This window comes from Lithobates pipiens, unplaced genomic scaffold, assembly GCF_037356315.1.
Source record: "Lithobates pipiens isolate NorthernLeopardFrog02 unplaced genomic scaffold, aLitPip1_a1.2 Scaffold_18, whole genome shotgun sequence".
Classification (NCBI taxonomy): Eukaryota; Metazoa; Chordata; class Amphibia; order Anura; family Ranidae; genus Lithobates; species Lithobates pipiens.
In genome coordinates, this window is record NW_027507758.1 from 80,897,203 (window position 1) to 80,919,981 (window position 22,779).

General features: G+C 43.8%; 1 protein-coding gene across 1 annotated transcript in view; it reads left to right on the forward strand.

Moving 5' to 3' along the window:
- The window catches only part of EPHX1 (epoxide hydrolase 1), a 106,286-nt gene that overhangs the window by 54,757 nt on the left and 28,750 nt on the right, over positions 1-22,779 (forward strand). The window contains exons 4-6 of the mRNA XM_077485838.1: positions 830-1,057; positions 2,327-2,456; positions 10,187-10,401. Coding sequence (XP_077341964.1) covers positions 830-1,057; positions 2,327-2,456; positions 10,187-10,401 — 573 coding nt within the window. The remainder of the gene's footprint in view (positions 1-829; positions 1,058-2,326; positions 2,457-10,186; positions 10,402-22,779) is intronic.

A 22,779-nucleotide genomic window follows, 5' to 3' on the forward strand; every position in this document is an offset into this window, starting at 1 on the left:
ATACATGGACTGGCTGGGAGACTGAGCCAGCAGCTCCTGCTCCATCCACAGCCCAGTGAGCACTGGAGGGACAAAGCAGAGAGCAAGTGCCTGACAGTTACCAGCTGTCTGCTCACTGAAGATTGAGAGCTGAGTCTTAGATTCAGTGGGGGAAATGCTGCATCCACCTAGGTGAGTATGAATGTTTATTTTTTTCAGCTCCCATACTTCTTTCATTTCCATCTGTGTCACCATTTGGGAGGTTGACCCACACTTCCGGTTGTATCAGTAGAACAGGATATAGGGGAATTTATATGATAAAACACCAAGTTTATTACTTTTCCTAACTCTATCCAAAACTCAAAAACTAAAATTTTGGCTGAGGGGCTTTAAAAACAAAATATTACTACATTATAAGCCAAACAAGGTATATTATATGGAGGTGCCACACCTGGTCAGCTCAGTGTGTATCATATGACTAAGCCCAAGGGGCAGGAAAAAATGCATCAGGGGGCGTAGTCTCAGGAGGAGCTGAGGCTAAGGTCAGTCTCCATTATTTGATATACATTGAGCTGACGGTATGCGGTGCCTCCATATAGTATACCTTGTTAGGCTGCTGGGATGTATTTTAGATGACAGCACCACCTTCGGTTGTGGATCATTTGGGCAGCATCTCTTGGCACTTAGAGCGACACAAAAAAGTGCTTACATTTTAAGCCAATTTTTAATGTCATGTTACTAAAAATGGGTTCTTTGATTTTGGCTACCACTATGATTTTCTAAAACTGCCCAATGTAAAATCAAATTAGATGTATTTCTTTAGCAGTAAAATTGCTTTCTGTTGCTCCAGGGCTCGACATTCATTTTCTTCACGCAAAGCCAACAAACCTCCCAGCTGGTAGAAGAGCCAAGCCCCTTATTATGGTCCATGGATGGCCTGGATCCTTCTACGAGTTCTACAAGATAATCCCCCTTCTGACTGATCCTGCCAGCCATGGTCTCAGCGATGAGCATATTTTTGAAGTCATCTGCCCATCCATCCCTGGCTATGGATTTTCGGAGGCATCGCATAAACAAGGTACAGTCCGACTTCCCTATTGTTTCTCTTCAGCTTTTATAGAGCAGCATATGGGTGGGTACAACGTGCTGCGGCGATAATAACTCACACATAGTCCAGGTGCAATAATTAGAACTTTTATTGTAGTAAAGGAAAAGCAGTTCACAACAAACCCCGTGGGAGAGGACCCAACTGGGAGCACTCACTGACAGCATCTGCCTTGAGGGGTAGAATGCTCCCTGGTTGTCTCATACCCAAATGGTAAGGTGTCCAAAAGATTGCGAGCTCTAGGCTTTTCCTCCTCGTCTGAAACCTTTCACTGCCCCAATACTGTCTCTGACATATGGGTAAATAAAGACCAAAAGGTCCGGTGATTCTAAACAATGTCCATAACTAGATGAAAAACAGTCATTAACAGTGCAAATCAATAAGTAAAGATTCAATATGTGGAGAAATCTTATGAAGAAACTGCCACCAATTGGTTGAAGGCTTACCAGAAGGGTTGGACTTGAAAAGGCCTATACCTCTCAAGTCAAATAAAAGGCTTGGGTTTCATAACACCATGGTTGATGGAAGGCCACCAACAATCCTGATAACACTGATACTGAAAACCTGGTACAACTTGGGGCATCAATACGTATTCAGATGGACTTCAGATGTTTGGACAGCCAGAATGGGGACACTCAGGGAGGTAGAACATCAGCTCACACAATACACCCAAAGGATAAAAAGGGGGTCCACATAGTGTGATAATGTTTCAAGTAAATTTATTTAAAAAGGATAAAAATTGAACTCTCACATGTCAATCGGAAAAACATCACATAATTGGCACAATAGTGATGGCGGCACTTCACCCGACGTGTTTCGTCTAAGTAGACTTCATCTGGGGTATGACAGCAGATTTGACTTGCCTACAAGCACCCAGGAAATTAAGTAGATATTTTCAGAAATCTCTGCACTAAAGTCAGAAAAAAATCCTTCTATTTTGTCTTTTATGTGAGTTTTATTGAAGAAACCCCTACAATGCTAAACTTTCCCATGAATAAAAAGTGTATACGATTACCACTTCCTAATCAGTGGTGTGTGAGTAGTTCTCTTTGGTCCCCCTTGCTGATACAGCAGCGACACGCTGGTCAGTGGGAGGAACCAGTGACTGCTGCGGTGTCCACTCCTAAATTGGCCATCCCTTTCACTCCTTTTTTACAGCACAGGAATAAATTTATATATTTTTGCATGTTTAAGTGTATGTGTGTGTGTGCTTTAAATTTGTTGTTTTCTATTTCTGGATAGGATGTAACTCAGTGGCTGTGGCTCGAATTTTCTATAAGTTGATGCAGCGTTTGGGATTCCAGGAGTTCTATGCTCAGGGTGGGGATTGGGGATCTTTGGTCTGTACAAACCTTGCCCAGATCGCTCCCAGGTAAGAACTGATTTGCATTTTATGGATGGACAGATGGTACAAAATTACAGACCTTTGCCCACTTACAAACTAATTGTATGTACACGTTCCTGTAATATTCTTTCCAGTTTGAACAGTGAAAGCTTTATTTTCTCCAATAACATCATATTGTGCAGTGTGAGAATTAGTTGTGTTACTTACTTTTTAGAGGCTGTAGTGAACATGGACATCCTTTCAGGAAATTTTCTAGTAGAGACATACAGTATATGATCTACCATTGCTGGCTTGTTTTTGAGAGCACATATTATAAGGCTTGCCCATTAGCCTTTTGCTTGCTTTACTGCTTAGTGGCCAAATAGAGTAATGAGGAACTGTGAAGTAGTTGCAAATGGATGCGAACTTCAATCTGCTTTACTGCAAGTCCATTACAAAGAGACTATGCCTTTTGCTTCATCGGGGCTGCAAGGATGAACGTGGTGGAGCTTCCAAGGGCTTCTGTGTTTTTACAATCAATACAGAGTAAATGACAAAAAACTTGAAACAAACCAATGAAACAAAGTCCGAAAAGCAAGAGTGCTGACATGAAAAAAAATTAGGAGTGTAAAAAAACTCTAAGGCCGCGTACACACGCGGGGACTGTTCGCCCAACTTTGTCCGTCAAACAGTTTCGGCAAACAGTCCGCTCAAAATTAGCATGGACGGACATGGCCACACACGACGAACGAACAGTTTGCTGAAACCGTGCGCGATGACGTGAACGGCACGTACGACGGGACGAAAAATACGACGTCCTATACACTGCATTATAACTTTCGGCGTGTAAATCCTTTCTGAGCATGCGCGGAACTTAGTTTGACGAACAAGCCTACACACGGGCGGACTGTTCGCTCAAACAAGGTTTCAGCGGACAGTTTTTTACGGAATTTCCGAAAAACCTTGTTCGTCAAACTGTCCGCTGAAACTGTCCGCTGAAAGCCCACACACGAGCGGACTGTCCGCCCAAACACTGTTCAACGGACAAAGTTGGGCGAACAGTCCGCGCGTGTGTACGCGGCCTAAGCCCTTGTACACACGGTCGGACATTCCGACGGAAAATGTTCGATCGGACCGTGTTGTCGGATAATCCGACCGTGTGTGGGCTCCATCGGACTGTTTCCGTCAGAATATCCGACGGACCAAGTTTTCCAACTTGGCTATAAAATTTTCCGACAACATGATCCCATCGGACCTTGTCCAATCATGTGTAGAGAATTCCGATCGGACAAAGTGCCACGCATTCTCAGATCAAATTCCTACACCAAAGCTATTGGCTACTAGCCTGAACGTAGTCCCGTTGTAATGAAATAACGTCACCACGTTCTGAAAGATCGGATTTTCCGACAACTTTGTCCGACCGTGTGTATGTAACAGTTTTGGACAAAATACAACGGATTTGGTTGTCGGAATGTCCGACCGTGTGTACAAGGGCTAATAGGTAAATTCAAAATTATAGTTATGTTAAGAACAAGCTTAAAGCGGGAGTCCACCGGGACTCCGCGTTTTTTTTTTTTTTTTTAAAGCCAGCAGCTACAAATACTGCAGCTGCTGACTTTTAAATAGTGACACTTACCTGTCCAGCGCGCCTGCGATGTCGGCACCCGAAGCCGATCGCTCGCTCGTCTGGCGGGTCCTGCCGCCGCCATCTTGGGTATGGGAATCAGGAAATGGAGCCTTTCGGCTTCATTTCCCGGTTCCCTACTGCGCATGCGCGAGCCGCGTGGCGCAATCCGGACGGTCCCCGCTGCCTCTGGGAGCTGTGTGTTTCCCAGCAGGCAGCGGGGCACTTGCTGAAGGGGGCGGGCGCTTGCGGAAAGGGGCGTAACGTGCGCCCCTTTCCGCAGAGAGCTAGCCCGGAAGTGGGTGCAGTTACCTGGATTATCCAGGTAACTGCACCCCCCTCCCCCCTGAAAGGTGCCGATTGTGGCGCCGGAGGGGGGGGGGGATTCCGATGAGCGGAGGTCCATTTTAGGGTGGACCTCCGCTTTAATAACAAAAAATTCTGTGTATAAAAATTAGTCCATCTGTGAATCAACTGCTAGATCCAATGAAAATGTCCATCCAAAACAATACAAGAGTAAAGGTTCAGCGCAAACATATCCAAAAACACTTCATTACCAGTAAATAGATGCCAGCTTACCAAACCCAAAGATCCTAAAAAGGATCTATATGCGTGTGTCTCTACAATGGGAAATCAGCTATTAATGATTACTTGCTGGAACTCAGGCTGAACAACCAAATACCCTTGCTGCTGAAGAAATCCTAAGAGGATCCTTGTGTGTGTGTGTCCCCACCAGGGTAATTCAGCTAGTTATGATCAGTCGCTGGGATTCACATTAGACACCGGCTTGAAGTGCTCAATAATAAGCGTGTTGGATAGGTAGAATAAAGATCATAGTGCATTAACTTTTTAAAGAGATAAAAGTTTAATAAAAGTTGCACTTACAGAAAATTTGACAAAATAGGTCAATAGTGTGAGCATGACCACCTGCAGTACGGCCACACTGCTAGATCCTTGTCTGATGTGTTTCCCCTGAATAGGTGTCAACTGGGCTTGGCGGAAAATTGGCGGAAAATTTGAAAACCAGCTACCCAACATTTGTTGGCAAAAGTCCGACAACAATTGTCCGATGGAGCATACAAATGGTCAGATTGTTCACCAACAGCCTGACAAACATTTCCCGTCGGAAAGTCCGATCGTGTGTGTATTTGTTTGGATGGACATTTTCATTGGATCCAACAGTTGATTCGCAGATGGGTCCATTTTTACACACTAACAATTTTTTGCTATTAAGGTTGTTCTTAACATAACCATTATTTTGAATTTACCTATTAGGGGTGTTTTGCACTCATAATTTTATTTCATGTCAGCACTCTTGTTTTTCAGACTTTGTTTCATTGGTTTGTATCAAGTTTTTTGTAATTTTTTTTTATCAATTATTTACACACATTTGCATATAAGTCTATGAACTTATACATTTAGTTTTGATAGTGCACTTTATACTTAATACCACATTTACCACATCCCGCCAATCCAGGAATGTGCTCAGTGCTGCAGTCTTTCATTATATTGGCCAAGCGCACCCTTTTTTAATTGTACAATACAGAGTAAATGTATGTTGTTTGGCAATTGTACTATATAGAGACCATTGCCTTTTTAGGTGATCTCACTATATTTTTGCTTGAGAAAAACTTGATGAAGGGGTCAACTTTTGATCTGTGAAACTGCAGCCTGTTTTTAATGTATACAATAAAGGAGGTTGTTTGAAGTCCACGTCTCTTTGCCAATTTTTGGCACCTTGCACTCTGCTCATTCACAAACATGAAGTCCGATTTTCACAGTTCTTTAGGACAAAGAGCAGCCTATTAATCGACACCATTACTCTACATTGGAACTTTCTAATTACTCCCAGAAGTCAAATCATGCATTGGATACAGCACCATCATGCTGCTTATAGTGAATCCTTGATTGTGAACAAGCAAGCTGTCAAGCACATGTCTGTGTAGGGTTTGCCATGCTCCAAATAGTGAAGGAAAGAGAATGACTGAGAACCATCACTTGTAGAAACAAGTCGCCCATGGCCACTTCCATATTTTTGTCCTTACAGGTTTTTTTAAACCACTAGTATAGTATTAAAGAGGACCTGTACTAGAAAAACTGCCTAAAAAAAGAGACAAAAGACTAGTCACCAGTATTGCCAGTGGTCTCCCTGCACTGCCTTGTTCTGAGGTGTCTCTTTATGGTGTTGGCCACCTTGTTAGAGGCTGGGCTTTATTTCCTTATGTCAAAAACTACCCCTCTGATGACTGGTGGGGTAATAATTAAAGGGGTTGTGAACTTGTGAACCCTCATGTTTTTTCACCTTAATGCATCCTATGCACGCTGACCAGCGAAACCCCCCCCCCCCCCCCCCCCCGTTTTACTCATCTGAGCCCGTTCGTTCCCACGGCAGAGGCGTGCTCTATCTCTCTGCCTGTTGTCTTGGCTCTTGATTGGATAGATTGATAGCAGCAGAGCCATTGGCTGCCGCTGCTGTCAATCAAATCCAATGACGTGGGGTTGGTACAGGGTCCTGCATTCTGTGTGAATGGACACAGAAGCAGGACTCGAGAGCTTGTCCGCACAGGTATCCACATTAGGAGAGCCTTCTCCAACATGGGTACTTGATGCGGGGAGGAGCTACCTGCATTGCTGGGGGACCCCAGAAGAGATGGACCAGGGTCACTCTGTGCAAAACGACCTGCACAGTGGAGGTAAGTATAACGTGTGTTTTTTTTTTTTTTTTTTAAACGAGGGTTTACAACCCCTTTAAGAGATCTCACAACTGCTGGCCATACAATAGTTTTAGTTCCTTCAGCCATTCCTCCATCCACGATATACAGAGCAGAAGAACAAGTCTCCCACCTCAACTATTGGATTTTGGATGATTGGATGCAGTTGCTGTTCAGCCGACAATTTTCCAGCAGGCTGCTTTGAAAAAAAGTCGATCGAACTTTCAACTTTTTGTTAATGGAGCTGGACCAGCAGTGTCAACCATGGAGCAAAATTTGAAGTGTATGGCCAGTTTAGGAAGCAACAGTAGAGAAGGATGAAGCACCAATCCACATAATAGATGAGGCAGAAGCAGGGAGATCTTGTTCTGAACGTTTCCAGTTACAGATTCCTCTCCAGCAAAGTGAGCAGTAGAGTAGTAACATCACCAAATCTCACCCCATGTCTCATTAAACTGCAGGAAGTGCACAAATATTTTTTAGGAGGAATTTAAGACAAAGGGTTAATTTTTCAGGGTTCTTCTTATGTCGCGTACACACGACCAGTTTTTCCGTCAGAATAAACTCTGACGGTTTTTCCGACGGAGTTCCCATGAAGTCCTGCTGAAACGGACTTGCCTACACACGATCACACCAAAGTCCTATCGTTTAGAATGCGGTGGCGTACAACACGTACGACGGGACTAGAAAAAGGAAGTTCAGTAGCCAATAGCTTCCCTTGCGTCGTTTTTGGTCTGTCAGGAACAGCATAAAGACGAACGGTTTTACCGATAGGACTTGATTCCGTCGGAAAGATTTAAAACATGTTCTATTTCTAGGTCCGTCAGAATTTTCGAAAAAAAAAGTCAGCTGAAGACCACACACAATCGGAAGATCCGATGAAATGATTCTGCCAGACTTTTTCTGCTGGAAAGTCTGACCGTGTGTACATGGCATTAGGCATGATTAACATTTTTAGATGTTAATCTCTATAATATAGCAAATCTTTACTTTTGTCTATATTGCCCTTCCACTGTCTCCTTTTGCGCCTGAACAAAACATTAATGCTGATTCATTTAAGTGAATTAAAAAAGTGGTGTTATTTATATTGTTACTGCAAACATTTTATATATTTTCATTGTTTATCTAAATGTGTCACTTGGCTGATTCATATATATGTACAGTATACTATATTGTCAAAAGTATGGTGAAGCCTGCCTTTACACACACATGAAATTTAATGACATCCCAGTCTTACCCCTTAGGGTAAGCCCTATAACAGCTTCAACTCTTCTGGGAAGGCTGTCCACAAGGTTTAAGAGCATGTCTATGGGAATGTTTTACCAATTCCTCCAGAAGTGCATTTGGGAGGTCAGGCACTGTTGTTGGATGAGAAGGCCTGGCTCGCAGTTTCTGCTCTAATTCATCCTAAAGGTGTTCTATCGGTTTATGTTTCCATAAAGTTGGGAGCATGAAATTGTCCAAAATGTCTTGGTATGCTGATGCCTTAAGAGTTCCCTGGAACTAAGGGGCCAAGCTCAACCCCTGAAAAACTGCGAGCCAGGCCTTCTCCTCCAACATCAGTGCCTAACCTCACAAATACGCTTCTGGAAGAATGGTCAAACATTCCATAGCCACACACCTAAATTGTGGACAGCCTTCCCAGCAGAGTTGAAGCTGTTATAGCTGCAAAGGGTGGGCCAGCTCAATATTGAACCCTGTGGACTAAGACAGGGATGCCATTAATGTTCATGTGTGTGTAAAGGCAGGCATCCCAATGGTTATATATATATATATATATATATATATATATATATATATATATATATATATATATATATATATATATATATATATATATATATATATATATATATATATATATATATATATACATACACATATATATATATATATATATATATATATATATATATATATATATATATATATATATATACATATACAGAGTATCTCACAAAAGAGAGTACACCCCTTAGGTTTTTGCAAATATTTTATTATATCTTTTCATGTGAAAACACTGAAGAAATTATACTTTACTACAATGTAAAGTAGTGAGTGTACAGCTTGTATAACAGTGTAAAATTGCTGTCCCCTCAAAATAACTCAACACACAGCCATTAATGTCTAAACAACTGGCCACAAAAGCAAATACACCCAAGTGAAAATGTCCAAATTGGGCCCAAAGTGTCAATATTTTGTGTGGCCACCATTATTTTCCAGCACTGCCTTAACCCTCTTGGGCATGGAGTTCACCAGAGCTTCACAGGTTGCCACTGGAGTCCTCTTGATGACAAGATCATGGAGCTGGTGGATGTTAAAGACCTTAACATGCTCAATAGAGTTTAGGTCTGGAGACATGCTTGGCCAGTCCATCACCTTTACCCTCAGCTTCTTTAGAAAGGCAGTGGTCATCGTAGAGGTGTGTTCGGGGGTGTTATCATGTTGGAATACTGCCCTGCGGCCCAGTCTCCGAAGGGAGGGGATCATACGGTGCTTCAGTATGTCACAGTACATGTTGGCATTCATGGTTCCCTCAATTAACTGTAGCACCCCAGTGCCGGCAGCACTGATGCAGCCCCAGACCATGACACTCCCACCACCATGCTTTAATCTAGGCAAGACACACTTGTCTTTGTACTCCCCACCTGGTTGCCGCCACACACTCTTGACACCATCTGAACCAAAGTTTATCTTGGACTCGCAGACCACAGGACATGGTTCCTGTAATCCATGTCCTTAGTCTGCTTGTCTTCAGCAAACTGTTTGCAGGCTTTCTTGTGCATCATCTTTAGAAGATGCTTCCTTCTGGGACGAACAGGCATGCAGACCAATTTGATGCAGTGTGCGGCGTATGGTCTGAGCATTGACAGGCTGACCCCCACCCCTTCAACCTCTGCAGCAATGCTGGCAGCACTCATACATCTATTTCCCAAAGGCAACCTTTGGATATGATGCTGAGCATATGCACTCAAGTTCTTTGGTTGACCATGGCGAGGACTGTATTGAGTGGAACCTTTCCTGTTAAACCGCTGTATGGTCTTGGCTACCATGCTTCAGCTCAGTTTTAGGGTATTGGCAACCTTCTTATAGCCTAGGCCATCTTTATATAGAGCAACAATTCTTTTTTTTTTTCAGATCCTCAGAGAGTTCTTTGCCATGAGGTGACATGTTAAACTTCCAGTGACCAGTTCACACCTGCTCCCCAGTCACACCTGTAGCAAAGTGTAATTTCTTCAGTGTTGTCGCATGAAAAGATATAATAAAATATTTACAAAAATGTGAGGGTTGTACTCTCTTTTGTGAGATATTGTGTAGGTGTGTGTATGTATATGTATAATATATATATATATATATATATATATATTATATATATATATATATATATATATATATATATATATATATATATATATATATTAGATCTGTCTAATCTCTTTCAGCAATGTTAAGGGTCTGCACATCAACATGGTGTTTGTGTCCAACTTTAAGCCAGTGGTGTTCCTCTCCATTTTGCTGGGCCAGTATTTCCCAGGGCTATTCGGCTTCAATGACCTGGAAGTGAGGAAATTGTTCCCTTTTATGAAGAAAGTTCTTGGGCACATCGTTAAGGAGAGCGGGTACATGCATCTCCAAGCCACCAAGCCAGATACCGCAGGTAAGATGAGACCTTCACCACTTCAGCTTTGGTGAATACAGGCAATTTTCATGCCAGCTTCTAATCCATTTTTATCCATCACATTTTATCTATGACGCAGGTGTTCAGTAAACGTTATCCCAGTAGGGCACATCACCAGACATCTTGAGCTGTTTAGTTTCATCCTGTACTAGGGCTTAATTGTATAGACTCTATAATTAGGTCCTCCTAGTACTGTGTGAAGTGTAAAAGAGCTTGAGGGGTTTGGCTGCATATCCATAAATTGGGATGAATAAAGTTTACTGAATGCCTTATAATCATGTTGTACCACGGCTTTATCGAGTTCAATAAATACAAGGCAAGTTCTTTTGTTTGGTATAGACCCACTGATTGTGAGAGCAGCAGTGAGGAACCTTTGAGCAGTATCACTGGGTTGGATTCTAAACCATTTTGGTAATTATGTAATAGCTACAAATATGCAACAGTTACTTTATTGACCTGATCGAATATTGCACATTTTCATTTAATGTTCTTTCCATTTTTTAGATGTTATGTAATATGATATATAAGTAAAAATTAACTTTCAGTTCAGATCAGCAAATTACTTTTTTTTAATCAAACAGGTTCTTTATTGAACTAAAGACAAACAATATCAGATACAGATACAGAGATAGACATATACCAGTGTTAGTCATCCATGGATTACATTCAGATTACCAGAAGGGTGATTTACTTGTAGACACATATGATTAGAGCATATATATATATATATATATATATATATATATATATATATATATATATATATATATATATATATATATATATATATATATATATATATATAATATAATATATACATAAAAAATGTTGACAAACAGAATGTACCTCATGTAACCATATTAAGTACATACATCCTCCAATGCGTAATGTGGCGTACCTAACCAAAACTAGAATGCTCTGTTTTGACATTGCACAAGCCGCATCTGAACGAGTTCACGTGGGCTAAGTCAGGGGTGTCCAGCCATGCTGCCCATAGCCTTTCAAACTTTCCTGAGCATCCCCTGTGTTGGTACAAGTATTTTATTAAAAATAAGGGTGTTGCCCATGTGTGTTACCCACTTTTGATGTGAAGGAGGGTCTTGGGATTTCCAGAGCAAAAGCAGTACTTTTACGAGCTTGAAAGAGGGTGCGATAGATCTCCACTCTTGTGGGCTCCACCGTTATAAGATCGCTTAACATACCTAACAAACAGTATTTAGGTTCTAGCAGGACAGAGGAGTGGAATATCCTATTAAGGGTACCCAGGACAGCTGTCCAATAACGGTGTAATTTTTGGCATCTCCAGAGAAGGTGGATGTGGTCACCTCTTTCTCGTTTACATCCATAACACAGAGGGGTCAGCTATTAAGCCAATTTTATGCATTTTGGCGGGTATGAGACGGGTTCTCAAAACTATGTATAACTGGAATAGTTTTTGTGACGAGATTAGGGAGCTAGTTACCACCACCTGCAGCCCACTGATCACCAGGTAGTGATCCAATGCCCCCCTCCCATCTCTCTCAAGCCTTGGTGGGATAGCTATCAAGATAATCACCCAATAACATATTGTAGCACTGAGAAATAAGACCTTTAGCATGCTCTACTAAGGAGATTAGTGTGAAAATAGGAGTTTGCGATAAGGTCCAAGGGGTCTCATCACCCTGATCCCTAACCGCGTGCTGTAGTTGAAAACAATAAAATTGCATATAGGAAGGGAAGTTAAATTTCTTCTGGAGAGTTAAAAAGGGTAGTAGACTCCCATTATGAAAAATGTGTTTCAAATGAGGCACCCCATATGCCTTTTATCTGAGACCCTGTTGCAATTTAAACAGTTCCCCATAAGATTTATTTCCCCAGAGTGGACTATAGGCTGTAAACCCCTCAACCTTCTGCAGCTATGGCCTTATTCCATACTTTGTGTAGGAGGCTGTAGGTGGGAAAGATTTTATATGAATTAACGAACAGTCCTGCTTCTAAGCCATTGGGGAAAGAGTCAGCTCATGTACATCTTAACATAATAAGGGTAGCTGATAATAGCAGACTAGAAGAGCTACAGGGGCAGAAAGCATGCCAGTTAGATGTTGTAGTTTATTCAGGGATCTAAAGATTGATTGAATTATTCTAAAAGTTTTTAAGGAGCCCTGGACACAAGAAACGAGGCAACCACCTATTGCACCTCATCCAAGGTTAATGGGGAGCCCAGTTTATACCGTCGAGAGTTTGTTTATGTGGACAGCTCCAGAGTACACAGATACATGTCTAGTTCCTCCATAGAGTATTGATTCCGTGACTGGTATAGGGTGGCAAAAAATGAAGTCCACTCCTTAGTGATAAGTTCAGGGTGATTAACTGTATGATCATCAAAGGCATATATGGTCCCTATTGCAGAGGAGCACTGGTGGGATCGAGCTATTCTAGCAAGCAAACGCCCTGTCTTTTTCTCCCTTTTCATAAAATGGCATTTTCGAAAAAAAAAAATTTCTCTGGATCAACAGATCCAGAGAATCCTGGGCCGACATCCACACCTCTCTTGCGGAGTCGAGTAAGGTAGATATATATTGTAGTTCCAACTGTTGCACCTGGCTTTCAACCTGTAGGACAAACTCAGAGGAGGATCTTTTTAATTGCGTTAATTTCTGCTTTAAAGATTCCCCTTAAATATGCCTTAAGTCTCCCAGCGTAGTATTCCCTGCCCCCCCAGCCATCACCTTCTTTATCTGGGCGTCGATACGCTCGTAAGAAGGAAATAATTGTAGCCAAAAGGCATTCAATTTCCATGGGGCTCTGGGAAGTGATGTGGGCGTTTGGGCCCAAAGCCAAACCACAAAAGGAAAATGGTCAGATCATCCCTGCGTAAAATATTCTAAATGAGACACCAGGGGAATGCCAGATGTATAACCAAGGCAGAGGTCAATTCGAGAGCCTGGGGATTTGGAGAAGCAGGAGAACAGTTTGTCCAGAGGGTACCTAATTTGCCATTGGTCAATCCAACCCACCTTGGAGAGAATTTTGCCCAAGGCTGTCATTCTGCCCCCACTAGGCCTGAGAACAGGTGGGTGTCTATCTAAAAATGGATCTAGAAAGCAATTGAAATCAACAAGAAGAAATACTGGGATATCTGGTTTGTCAGCCAGGTACAACAGCAGCTCCCTTATCACTGCTCGCAAAAAGGGAGGTGGTATATACTGCATATAAGGCTAGCATGATAGTAACAGCAAACAGTTCACAATACAGATAAATTGAATGTCAGAGTCCACCCTAGAACACAATTCCCAAAAGACCAGGGCTCTGGGTATTATCGACAAGACAAATCGAATCAGGTAGAAAAATGTATAAGGCAGAGAGGCAGCCGCCCCTCATCAGCACTATGATGTGTAAAGCTTTGTTTTGTAAATTTGGTTTGCTTATGTAGAACAAAGAAAAGAGCCCCCCAAGTAAAAACAACTGTAGAGGGTGGTATCCACATACAAAAAGAAGATGCAACCACGGATTGTGGCAAGCAGTAAGGCAGGTCGTCCTCATCTATGGCTTTACGTCGGTTTCGCAAGCTGTGCTCATTGTAATCCAGCCAGGTGGCTGCGTCTGAAGCAGAATCAAAGAAGTGAGTTTGGCCTCTCGCAGTAATCCGCAGCCTAGCTTGGTATAGTATGGCATATGGTAGTTGAAGGTGTAACAGGCGCTTTTTCACATCCCGAAATGTTGACGTCTTGCGCTGAACCTCCGCGGAGAAGTCCAGATAGAAGGAGACTCTCACACCATTGTATTGTATGTTTGCTTTTGTCTGGCCAGCCTCAAGATAATTTTGCGGTCCCTATAATTTAGCATACGAGCTAGCATGGACCATGGTCGGTTGCCAGGGAGCAGTGGTCTGGGTGGGGTACGATGAGCCCTCTCCACTGCAAACAGATGATTGAAAGCCTCCTTGCCAAAACAGCTCCAGAAGCCACCACTCAACGAAGGTTTTGGGGTCCCGACCCTCCACTTTCTCCGGAAATCCCACAATGCACACGTTGTTGTGGCGGAGACGATTTTCTATGTCATACACCTTCTCATTGGCAGCTGTCACCTGTTGTGTGACCATTCTGGCGTCATGGGCAAGGGGTGGGAGCTGGTCTTCTAGATCACTAATTCTTGCCTCAATCGCAGTTGTGCGTTCCCTGATCTTTTGCAGGTCTTGGAGGAAAATAGACACCTCCTCCCGCAAGTCCGCCAAACCATTCCTTTAGGTCGTCCACAGATACAGTGCATTTCTGCACGGCATACAGGATATCCCCCAGGGTGGTTTGGGAAAGATCATCACTGCCCCCATCTTCAGGGTGTACAACTATGTCATGCACTCCCCCTGATAAGTCGTCTGCTGTAAATATATCAGCCCTAGCAGTATGTTCAGTGTCCTGGACGGAGGGAAACACACACTGATTGGTAACAGCTGACAGTCTCTGAGCATAGAACATGTCCCGCTCCATCCCCAGTGGCTTGGGGGGGTTTAGGAGTAGTACTCACGCTGCTCTTTAACTTGATAAGCAGTGCATTTTATATACAACTATATGAATCCGACCAACATGAGGGACAAATGATGAGGAAAGAGGGACAGAGGGACTTTGTTCAGAATGAGGGACAGTCCCTCAAATTCAGGGACAGTTGGGAGCTATGTGATGGTAGGAGCCTTGTGAGATGCGTCCGCTCACATGCCCGTGCTCGCCACACCCCCCACAAATAAAATTTTCAGGTGCAGCAGAGAAATGGTGTCTGTAATTTTTCTAATGTAGCCAATGAATAGAAAAGCCATTCCCCTTCCAACATCTCTGTGTGGAAGAAATGCTCTCTCTGCAGAGGTTTGTCACATTCCCTGCTGTGCTAGATCTCTCAAATCAGCTCTAGCTCTGATTTAGCAGTTGGTGTGGTGGACCTCTGCTGAGAGACTACTGCTTACACACATAGAGCAAGGGTTATTCTCTACAGCATGCTTTCAGGGGTTTGGCTTTTCAGCTCAGGATGTGGTTGCTTTCTAAAGAGAATGAATTGTAAGATTTTGAGCAAATTTTTGTTTAGACACACCTGGACTGTATTTAGCTGATTCGAATAGAAAGCTAAATTGGACTTTAACTGTAGGATGTTGTGGTTTTAGTTGGGTTTACAAGCTCACAAAAAATCTGTTTTATTTTTATTTATTTTTTTGACAGAAAGGTTTTTATTTAACAAATCAGTATTACAATACAGTCAACTTCTGGCAATCAAATATTTCTTAGTTACAGTATCAGTTTGAGATATCCATTTTCTGATGTTGACATCCTACAAATCCATAATATCATAATTTCTAACATTTCTCAACTGGTGAAATTTCTACGTATATTCCCGTCTAAGCTCTGTCCTCAATTCCATTAGGGTACTTCATCTCTCCCCCCGGGGGTGAGCTGTCAGTTGCATAGCAAGTTAATTAAAAATAGTTTTTACTTGGTATGGTCGGGTGACACTTGGTGTGTGTGTGTGTGGGGGGGGGGGGTTGTAACCCCCAGCTGAAAAGGCTGGGGGAATCCATCACTTGGTCCCCCACCACTCCAGCCCCGCATCCACTCGCATCCACCCGTGCTAACCACACCTTGTCAAATTTAGCCTGGCACTGTCTACTTTCGTAGGTGAGTTTGTACAGGGGTAGTACTGAATCAATCACCTTTTGCCAGGATTTCAGGGTGGAGGGTTCGGCTGACTTCCAATGTATCATTATCTCCCTCCTGTCATAGAAGAATGAGAAAGTAATGCAGAGTTTTGCATACCTGCCCCCCTCAACCTCCCCCAAGTAGCTCAGCAGGAGCACCATTGGTTCCTTTGGTACAAGTGTCCCCAGCAGTTCACTCAGTTTCCCTGCTATGTGTTCCCAATAGGCCTGGATTTTAGTGCAGGCCCACACCATATGCCAGAATGTGCCTACTTCTGTGTTGCATCTGCGACATGAAGAGTCTAAGTTTGGGTATATGTTGGCCATTCTATGTAGGGTGTAGTACGCCCTATAGATGAACTTCAACTGTATGAATCTATCTTTGTCCGCTATTATAGATGGGACAAAGGTTGATATACAGTCCTCCCATTTGTCTTCTCGCAGGGCCGGAAATCTCCTCCCTTTATTTATCCAATGTGCGCGTGGGCTTGGTGTCATAGGCTAGGAATAGGTAGAGGGTGGAAAGGGGTTTTCCCATTACGCTGGATATGAGCAGGCGCTCGATGGAGTCAGACTCAAGTGTCAGTGTCTCCGGGAACTGGGCCTTCATGGCATGTCTTAGTTGCCAGAATCTGAATTCTGACGTGTTGGCAAGTGAATGTGTTTCAGTTCTGTGAAGGGCATAGGTTTCCCGTCTCTCATAACATGTTTCAATGTGGTTATCCACCGCTCAGCCCAGTATGATGGTTCCAGAATGTCATACAAATGGGGTAGTGTGGGGTTACCCCATGGTGGAGTGTGCGGGGACTCACAGTTCAGTTTGAGATAAACTGCTCTTGCCTCTTTCTATGCCTTAAGCGTAGTTTTCAGGAAGTTGGGCATCGCTAAGCCTCCTGTAAAGAGTACAGTATACGTTTCGCCACTCTGGGTGGTCTCCCAGCCCATACAAAGTCATTATGCCCTCAAGATGTCTGAAAAAGGCCCTGGGAATATGCAAAGGGGTATTACGGAAAAAGTATAAGAATTTCGGGAAATATACCATTTTCAGAAGATTGACTCTACCGCAGTGGGAGGGTACGGCACACTGCACATTTAGCCGTCAGTTGGGACAAGAAAAGCTGGACATTCTGTTCTATGAATGTTTCCATCGTGCTAGTGATTTTAACACCCAAATATGTGAATTCATCCACCCATTTGAGAGGGGTACCTTTGTGTGATCTAGGGATGGAGGGGTGTATCGGGAAGAGAAACGACTTGGCCCAATTTATGTGGATTCCTGAGAACCTTCCGAACTGATCAAATAGCTCCAGAGAACGGGAGGCATCTGCAGGGTAGAGCGGGGTGTCACCCGCATAGATGGAGACCTTCTCCTCTATTGTGCCCACTGTTATACTTCTTACCCTCCCCTTCGCTCGCAAGGCTATGGCCAAGGTTTCTACTGCCGGTGCAAATAGCCCCGGTGATAGGGGGCACCCCTGGCACGTACCCTGTTACAGAGGAAAACTGTTCAAAAGACAGCCATTTGTGTGGACTCGGATTAGCATACAGCATCCGCAGCCACGTCATGAATCTAGGGCCAAATCCAAACCTGGAAAGGACCCTTCATAGGTAGCCCCACTCGATCGAGTCAAAAGCTTTCTCGGCATCAAGTAATGAGGCCACCACTCCCGCTGATTCTGGTTGGGCTCTGGCCATATGTGTTAAGTCTCCTAATATTAATGTCCGTGCCCCTACCTGGCATGAACTCCGTTTGGTAGCATGGCATGTAGTCTGACCACTATGTCCTCAGCGCATTGTTTGTAGAATTCAACTGGTATGCCATCAGGGCCTGGAGTCTTGCCAGATTGGAGAGTTTTATGGCCTTCAACCGTTCTTCTACAGAAATAGGTGCGTCAAGCGCGTTACGGTACTTTGCGGTCAGGACCAGGATGTCGATAGGGTCTAAATGAGAGGTCAGTTCATCCTATGTGTATGTTGCTTTAGAGCTATAAAGGAGATGGTAGAAGGAGACAAAGCCCCTATTCATTTTGTCAGGGGTGTAAAGAGGTGCACCATTTTGGTCCTGTATGTAAGACACACATATCCCACTGGCTTTCTCCCGTGACAGCCAGGCCAGCAGTTTACCCAATCTTTCAGTTTGCTCAAAAATTATGCTGGGACTGGGCTAGCGTTAGTTTCTGAGTGCGAGAGGGGCGCACTCGTAACACCTCACCAGTCAAAACCTGTAGTCTAAAATAATACTAAGGGTCCCTAGTCCTGACAAATCTTGCTTCCTGTAGGCCAGCCCCCTGTCAGTTCCGCCCGTCTCTCTCTACGAACCTTGGCTATAATAAGTTGATATTGTCCCCTGGTGTAAGCTTTGAAGGCATCCCACACCACCAGTGGGGATGCCAAGCTGGGGTTGGTTGCCCAGTATTCCCAGAAGGACATCTGAAATTGACCATTCACCACCTCGTCCGTCACTCAGAACCTGGAAAGCCGCCACAACGTGGACATGGTCAGATATGTCCATAGGAAGTATCTTGATGTCCTTTGTCCTAGGGAGGACAGCCCTTCCTACGTAGGCCAAGTCTATCCTAGAGAAGGAATGGTGGGACACGGAGTGGCAGGTGTAGGCCCGGGTCTGAGGGTGCCTCCATCGCCACACATCTGTAAGTCCATACGTCTCCACTCATTCCACCAGTCCAGGGTGCAACTTGCCACTCGTGGACAATCTGTCCATGGTGGGGTCCGGAAGCAGGCTAAAATCCCCCAAGATAACAATATTGTCATTAGCAAAATCAGCAATTTTTGAGGTAAGCTGAGTTAGAAGAGTCAATGATGCGCATGGAGGCAAGTAGAGACCTGCTATGACCCACCTCAATGAACCCACCTGAGAGTGAATTAATACATCTGCCCTCCGAGTCCAGCACCAGGTCCAGAAGCTGGAAGGGGATAGACTTGCGCACTAGTATGCTGACACCCCTCGCGAAGTTAGAGTACGTGGAGTGGTAGTGATGGCCAATCCAGGGCTTTTTAAGGGACATATTTCTGCTGCCTACTAGGTGGGTCTCTTGAAAAATACATATGTGTAGGTTGTGGGCCTTGATGAACTGTAACACCAGGGGCCTCTTAACTTGTGAGCTTAACCCCCTGGTGTTCCAGGACAGAACGTTAAGGAACGGCATCGAACTGTGTGTGAGTATACGGTGTAAATGTGTGTGACCCTCTGGGTAGCTTTAGCTGGACTCGGGGGAGGCAATGAAGCCAGAAATTCAGCGCTGACACTTGTAATACATTAGCAGGAATTAGCAACGTGACTGATAAACATAACCAAACATTAAGCAAGAACCACATAACTCCCCAATGGGGTAACGGTCCCCACCCCCCTCCCCATCCAACCCCCTAAAACTGAGGCGGATATCCTACCCTAACAAATTCAGCTCGGCGGCTACAAAAGACAGGTCCTGTGCAAGTGGCGAACCCCACCCCCCGGACTGTAGTTGGGGGGGGGGTCTGGAATAAGTCTGAGTGGCTCTTCAATTGCTGAGGCATCCGCCATTGTATGAAAATGACTGCTGTGACCCTGGGTTCTGAAGAAAGGAAAAGGGAAAAAAGAAACAAAAAAGAAAACTTATTTTCCAGAACAAACAGTAGTCTCCGCATCAGGAGAAATTTAAAGATCAGTCGGTGCATGAGTCTGATCAATATGTTCCCCGCAGACCTGAGTGGGAAGAAGTATCAGTTAGAGGTTGCATAGGATAAGCAGGTCTCAGGGGATCTCCTGGCTGAAAAACATTCCGGGAGCACTAGCTTGTGGGGACTGGGGGAATATCCCCCAGTCCTCCAGTGTGTGGTCTCGGTATTATGAACTTTGTACAACAGGTGCAACTGTAGTCCTCCTCCAGGTAGGGATTTCTTCCACTGGGGCCACTCTGGGGAAAATGGTGCCTGGCCTGGGCCCAGACAGGCATCATTTCCAGGATTGTGTCAAATAGGCAAATGCAATGCCCTGTTCATCCATCTTTGGGTAGGGAATCGAGCCAAGCAGAGACCTTCCTGGGAGAGGTGAAGAAACGAGTTGTCTCCCCATCTTGGACTCTCAGTCGGGCAGAGAAGAGGACACTGTAGCGGATATTGCACGCCCTCATGGCTGCTTTTAATGTGGTCAAATAACTTTCTGAGTTTTTGAGTCTCTGCCGAATAATCAGGAAAGATATTGTTATTTTGATAACGCAGGTCCCCCAGCCCTCTAGATGCCCTGAGGATCTCATCTCTCTCCCTGAAATTTAGGAGGTGTAGGATAAATGTTCACGCAGGGGGGTCCCGGCTTGGAGGGGAATTCTGTGCGCCCTCTCCATCGCATAGTGCGGGGACAACCGCCCATCCGGAAGCATGTTGCGCAACATGTCTTCCACAAAACACATAGGATTTGCACCCTCAGAGCCTTCTGCCAGGCCCACTATGCAGAGATTATTATGTCTTTTCTTATTCTCAGCGTCTTCTGCTCTATATTCCAGGGCCTTTACCTTTGTCTGTAGTACATGCAGAGCCGAGCCATGCTCAGCAACTGTGTCCTCAGTATTGCTGACTCTCTGCTCAGTTTCTGCCACTCTGGTTCTAAGTTTGTCCATGTGCTGCCTCAAGAGCCCTACATCCATCTGTACTGCTTCAATATTGGCTGTGAGGGTAGACTGGCATGTGGCTGAAGCAGCCATCACCTCTGCTAACCAAGGGGTCTGGCCTCAGCCGACTCCATGGGGCTGGTCTGTGAGGCCCTGTGGAGGCTGCAGGTGTCCCTGTATGCCTCCTCTGGGTCTGTGTGTGGCTAGGGACTCCCCTGTGGTGGTGGGAATTTTGTTTTTTTCCCCTTACCAGCTGCCGTTCCGGTCATCCTGTGCCTCATTCAGCTGTCCCTGTCCCCCCTGCAGGGCCTTGTGCAGGCTGGGAGCTCTGCGGGACTCCACATGGGGATGACAGAGTGGGTAAAACGTGGTAAAACTCCTTTTGTGGAATATTTCTGGCGGGTCTGGTACCAGCGTGTGCTGCCTCGGATTACCCGTAGTTTTAGCCCGGTCTGCAGGTGCTCGGCTGGCTGGTAAGGCCCCTGAGATCCGGATTAACACTGGTGGATAGTGAAGCTCTGTGAAAGGCAGCCGCTCACGTCGCCATCTTTAACACGCCCCCATTTTATTTTTATATAACTGAACGATGTTGTCTGTGAAAAAAATATTTCATTTTTGGGAAGAAATGTAAAAGTTAAGACCTGTATTTCTCTATGTATAGATTTAATTTGTTTAGACGAGATTTCCTGTTTAATAAAGTTGTATGAACATACTGACAATAGTCAGACATTGACAAGCACCAGCAGCCAAACAGATTCCACTAATCACCAACGCTGAACAGTCAGAACAATGGAAGACGATTGAATGTTCTGGGCACGTTACATATTGCCCTTTGCGTTATTTTTTATAGGAGAAAAATAGTTAACTTTTCTATCTGTCCCCCCAACCCTAATATACTAACCTTTAGCCCTGCTCCACTTGGCGACATTCAGCCTTTGAACATGAAAAGTTCCTGCTGTATCCTCTGCCTATTGCATTTGCAGTCTCTTTCATGTAAGGACCAAAGGTAGTTTAAATATGTAAAAAAATAATAATAAGGAAGACAGGCAGGATCCTTTGTAATCTGCTTCCTCTAGATTTTTCATCTTTAGGCCGGGTTACATTGTTGTAGGTTTTTAACACATGTGCATTGATTTTCGTTATGTTGCATGTTAACTCTCATTGCAGTAGGGCACCCATTGATTTGAATAGGTTGCCTAAAGCACAAAGTTGCATCAAAAAAGGTGCACGTGCTTTTTTTTTTTTTTTTAGTAATGCGGTTGCATTACCATGTGTTGTGGACTGCAGTGTGTATCCATTGCCAAGGTGCTTTGGGGTGCCATTAGTAATGAATGGCATTGCAGCATACCAACAATGTAGGGCTGAAACAACTAATCAATTAATCGACAACTAATCGATTATGAAATTAATCGATTACTATTTTCATAATCGATTAATCGCCAGTAACATATTGGAGTTAAAAAAAAACTAAAATGAGCCCTTTATAGTACAAAAAGAGAAAATAATCGCTACTGTAAATATTACTTTCACAGTTCTACAGTAAAAAAATGAACCCCTTCTAGTAGTGATTATTTGCTTTTTTTGTTTACTATAAAGGGCTAATTTTAGTTTTTTTAACCCCATTATGTTACTAAACGTCTTAGACCTGGTTCACATCTATGTGATTATTGGTGCTTTTTGCAGATATGCACTACAGTTCATTTACATCGTTTCCTATGGGACACGTTCACATCTGAAAGGGTCAGGGACTTTTAACGCAAAATGGTGCTTTATTGGTTCAATGGAGAAGCTGCAGAAAAGCATGTAATGCGTTTTTGCAGCAACTTGTGTTTTTTAATCTGCCCAGAAAAAATGCAAAAAATGCAAATTGCAGTAAAATCATGTGCGCAAAAATCAAAACATACAGAAAAAAAGCACTGCAGAAACACATCAAAAGCAAACTGCATAGGTGTGTACTGAGCCTTATGCTGGCCACACGGATCCATTTTCAGATGAGAATATTCAGACGAAAATTTTTTTGTGCATTCGCTGAATGAAAGAATTTTGTTTGAAATTTTCACTTGTTTTTAACATTCTGTTTTTAAAATGAATGTCATT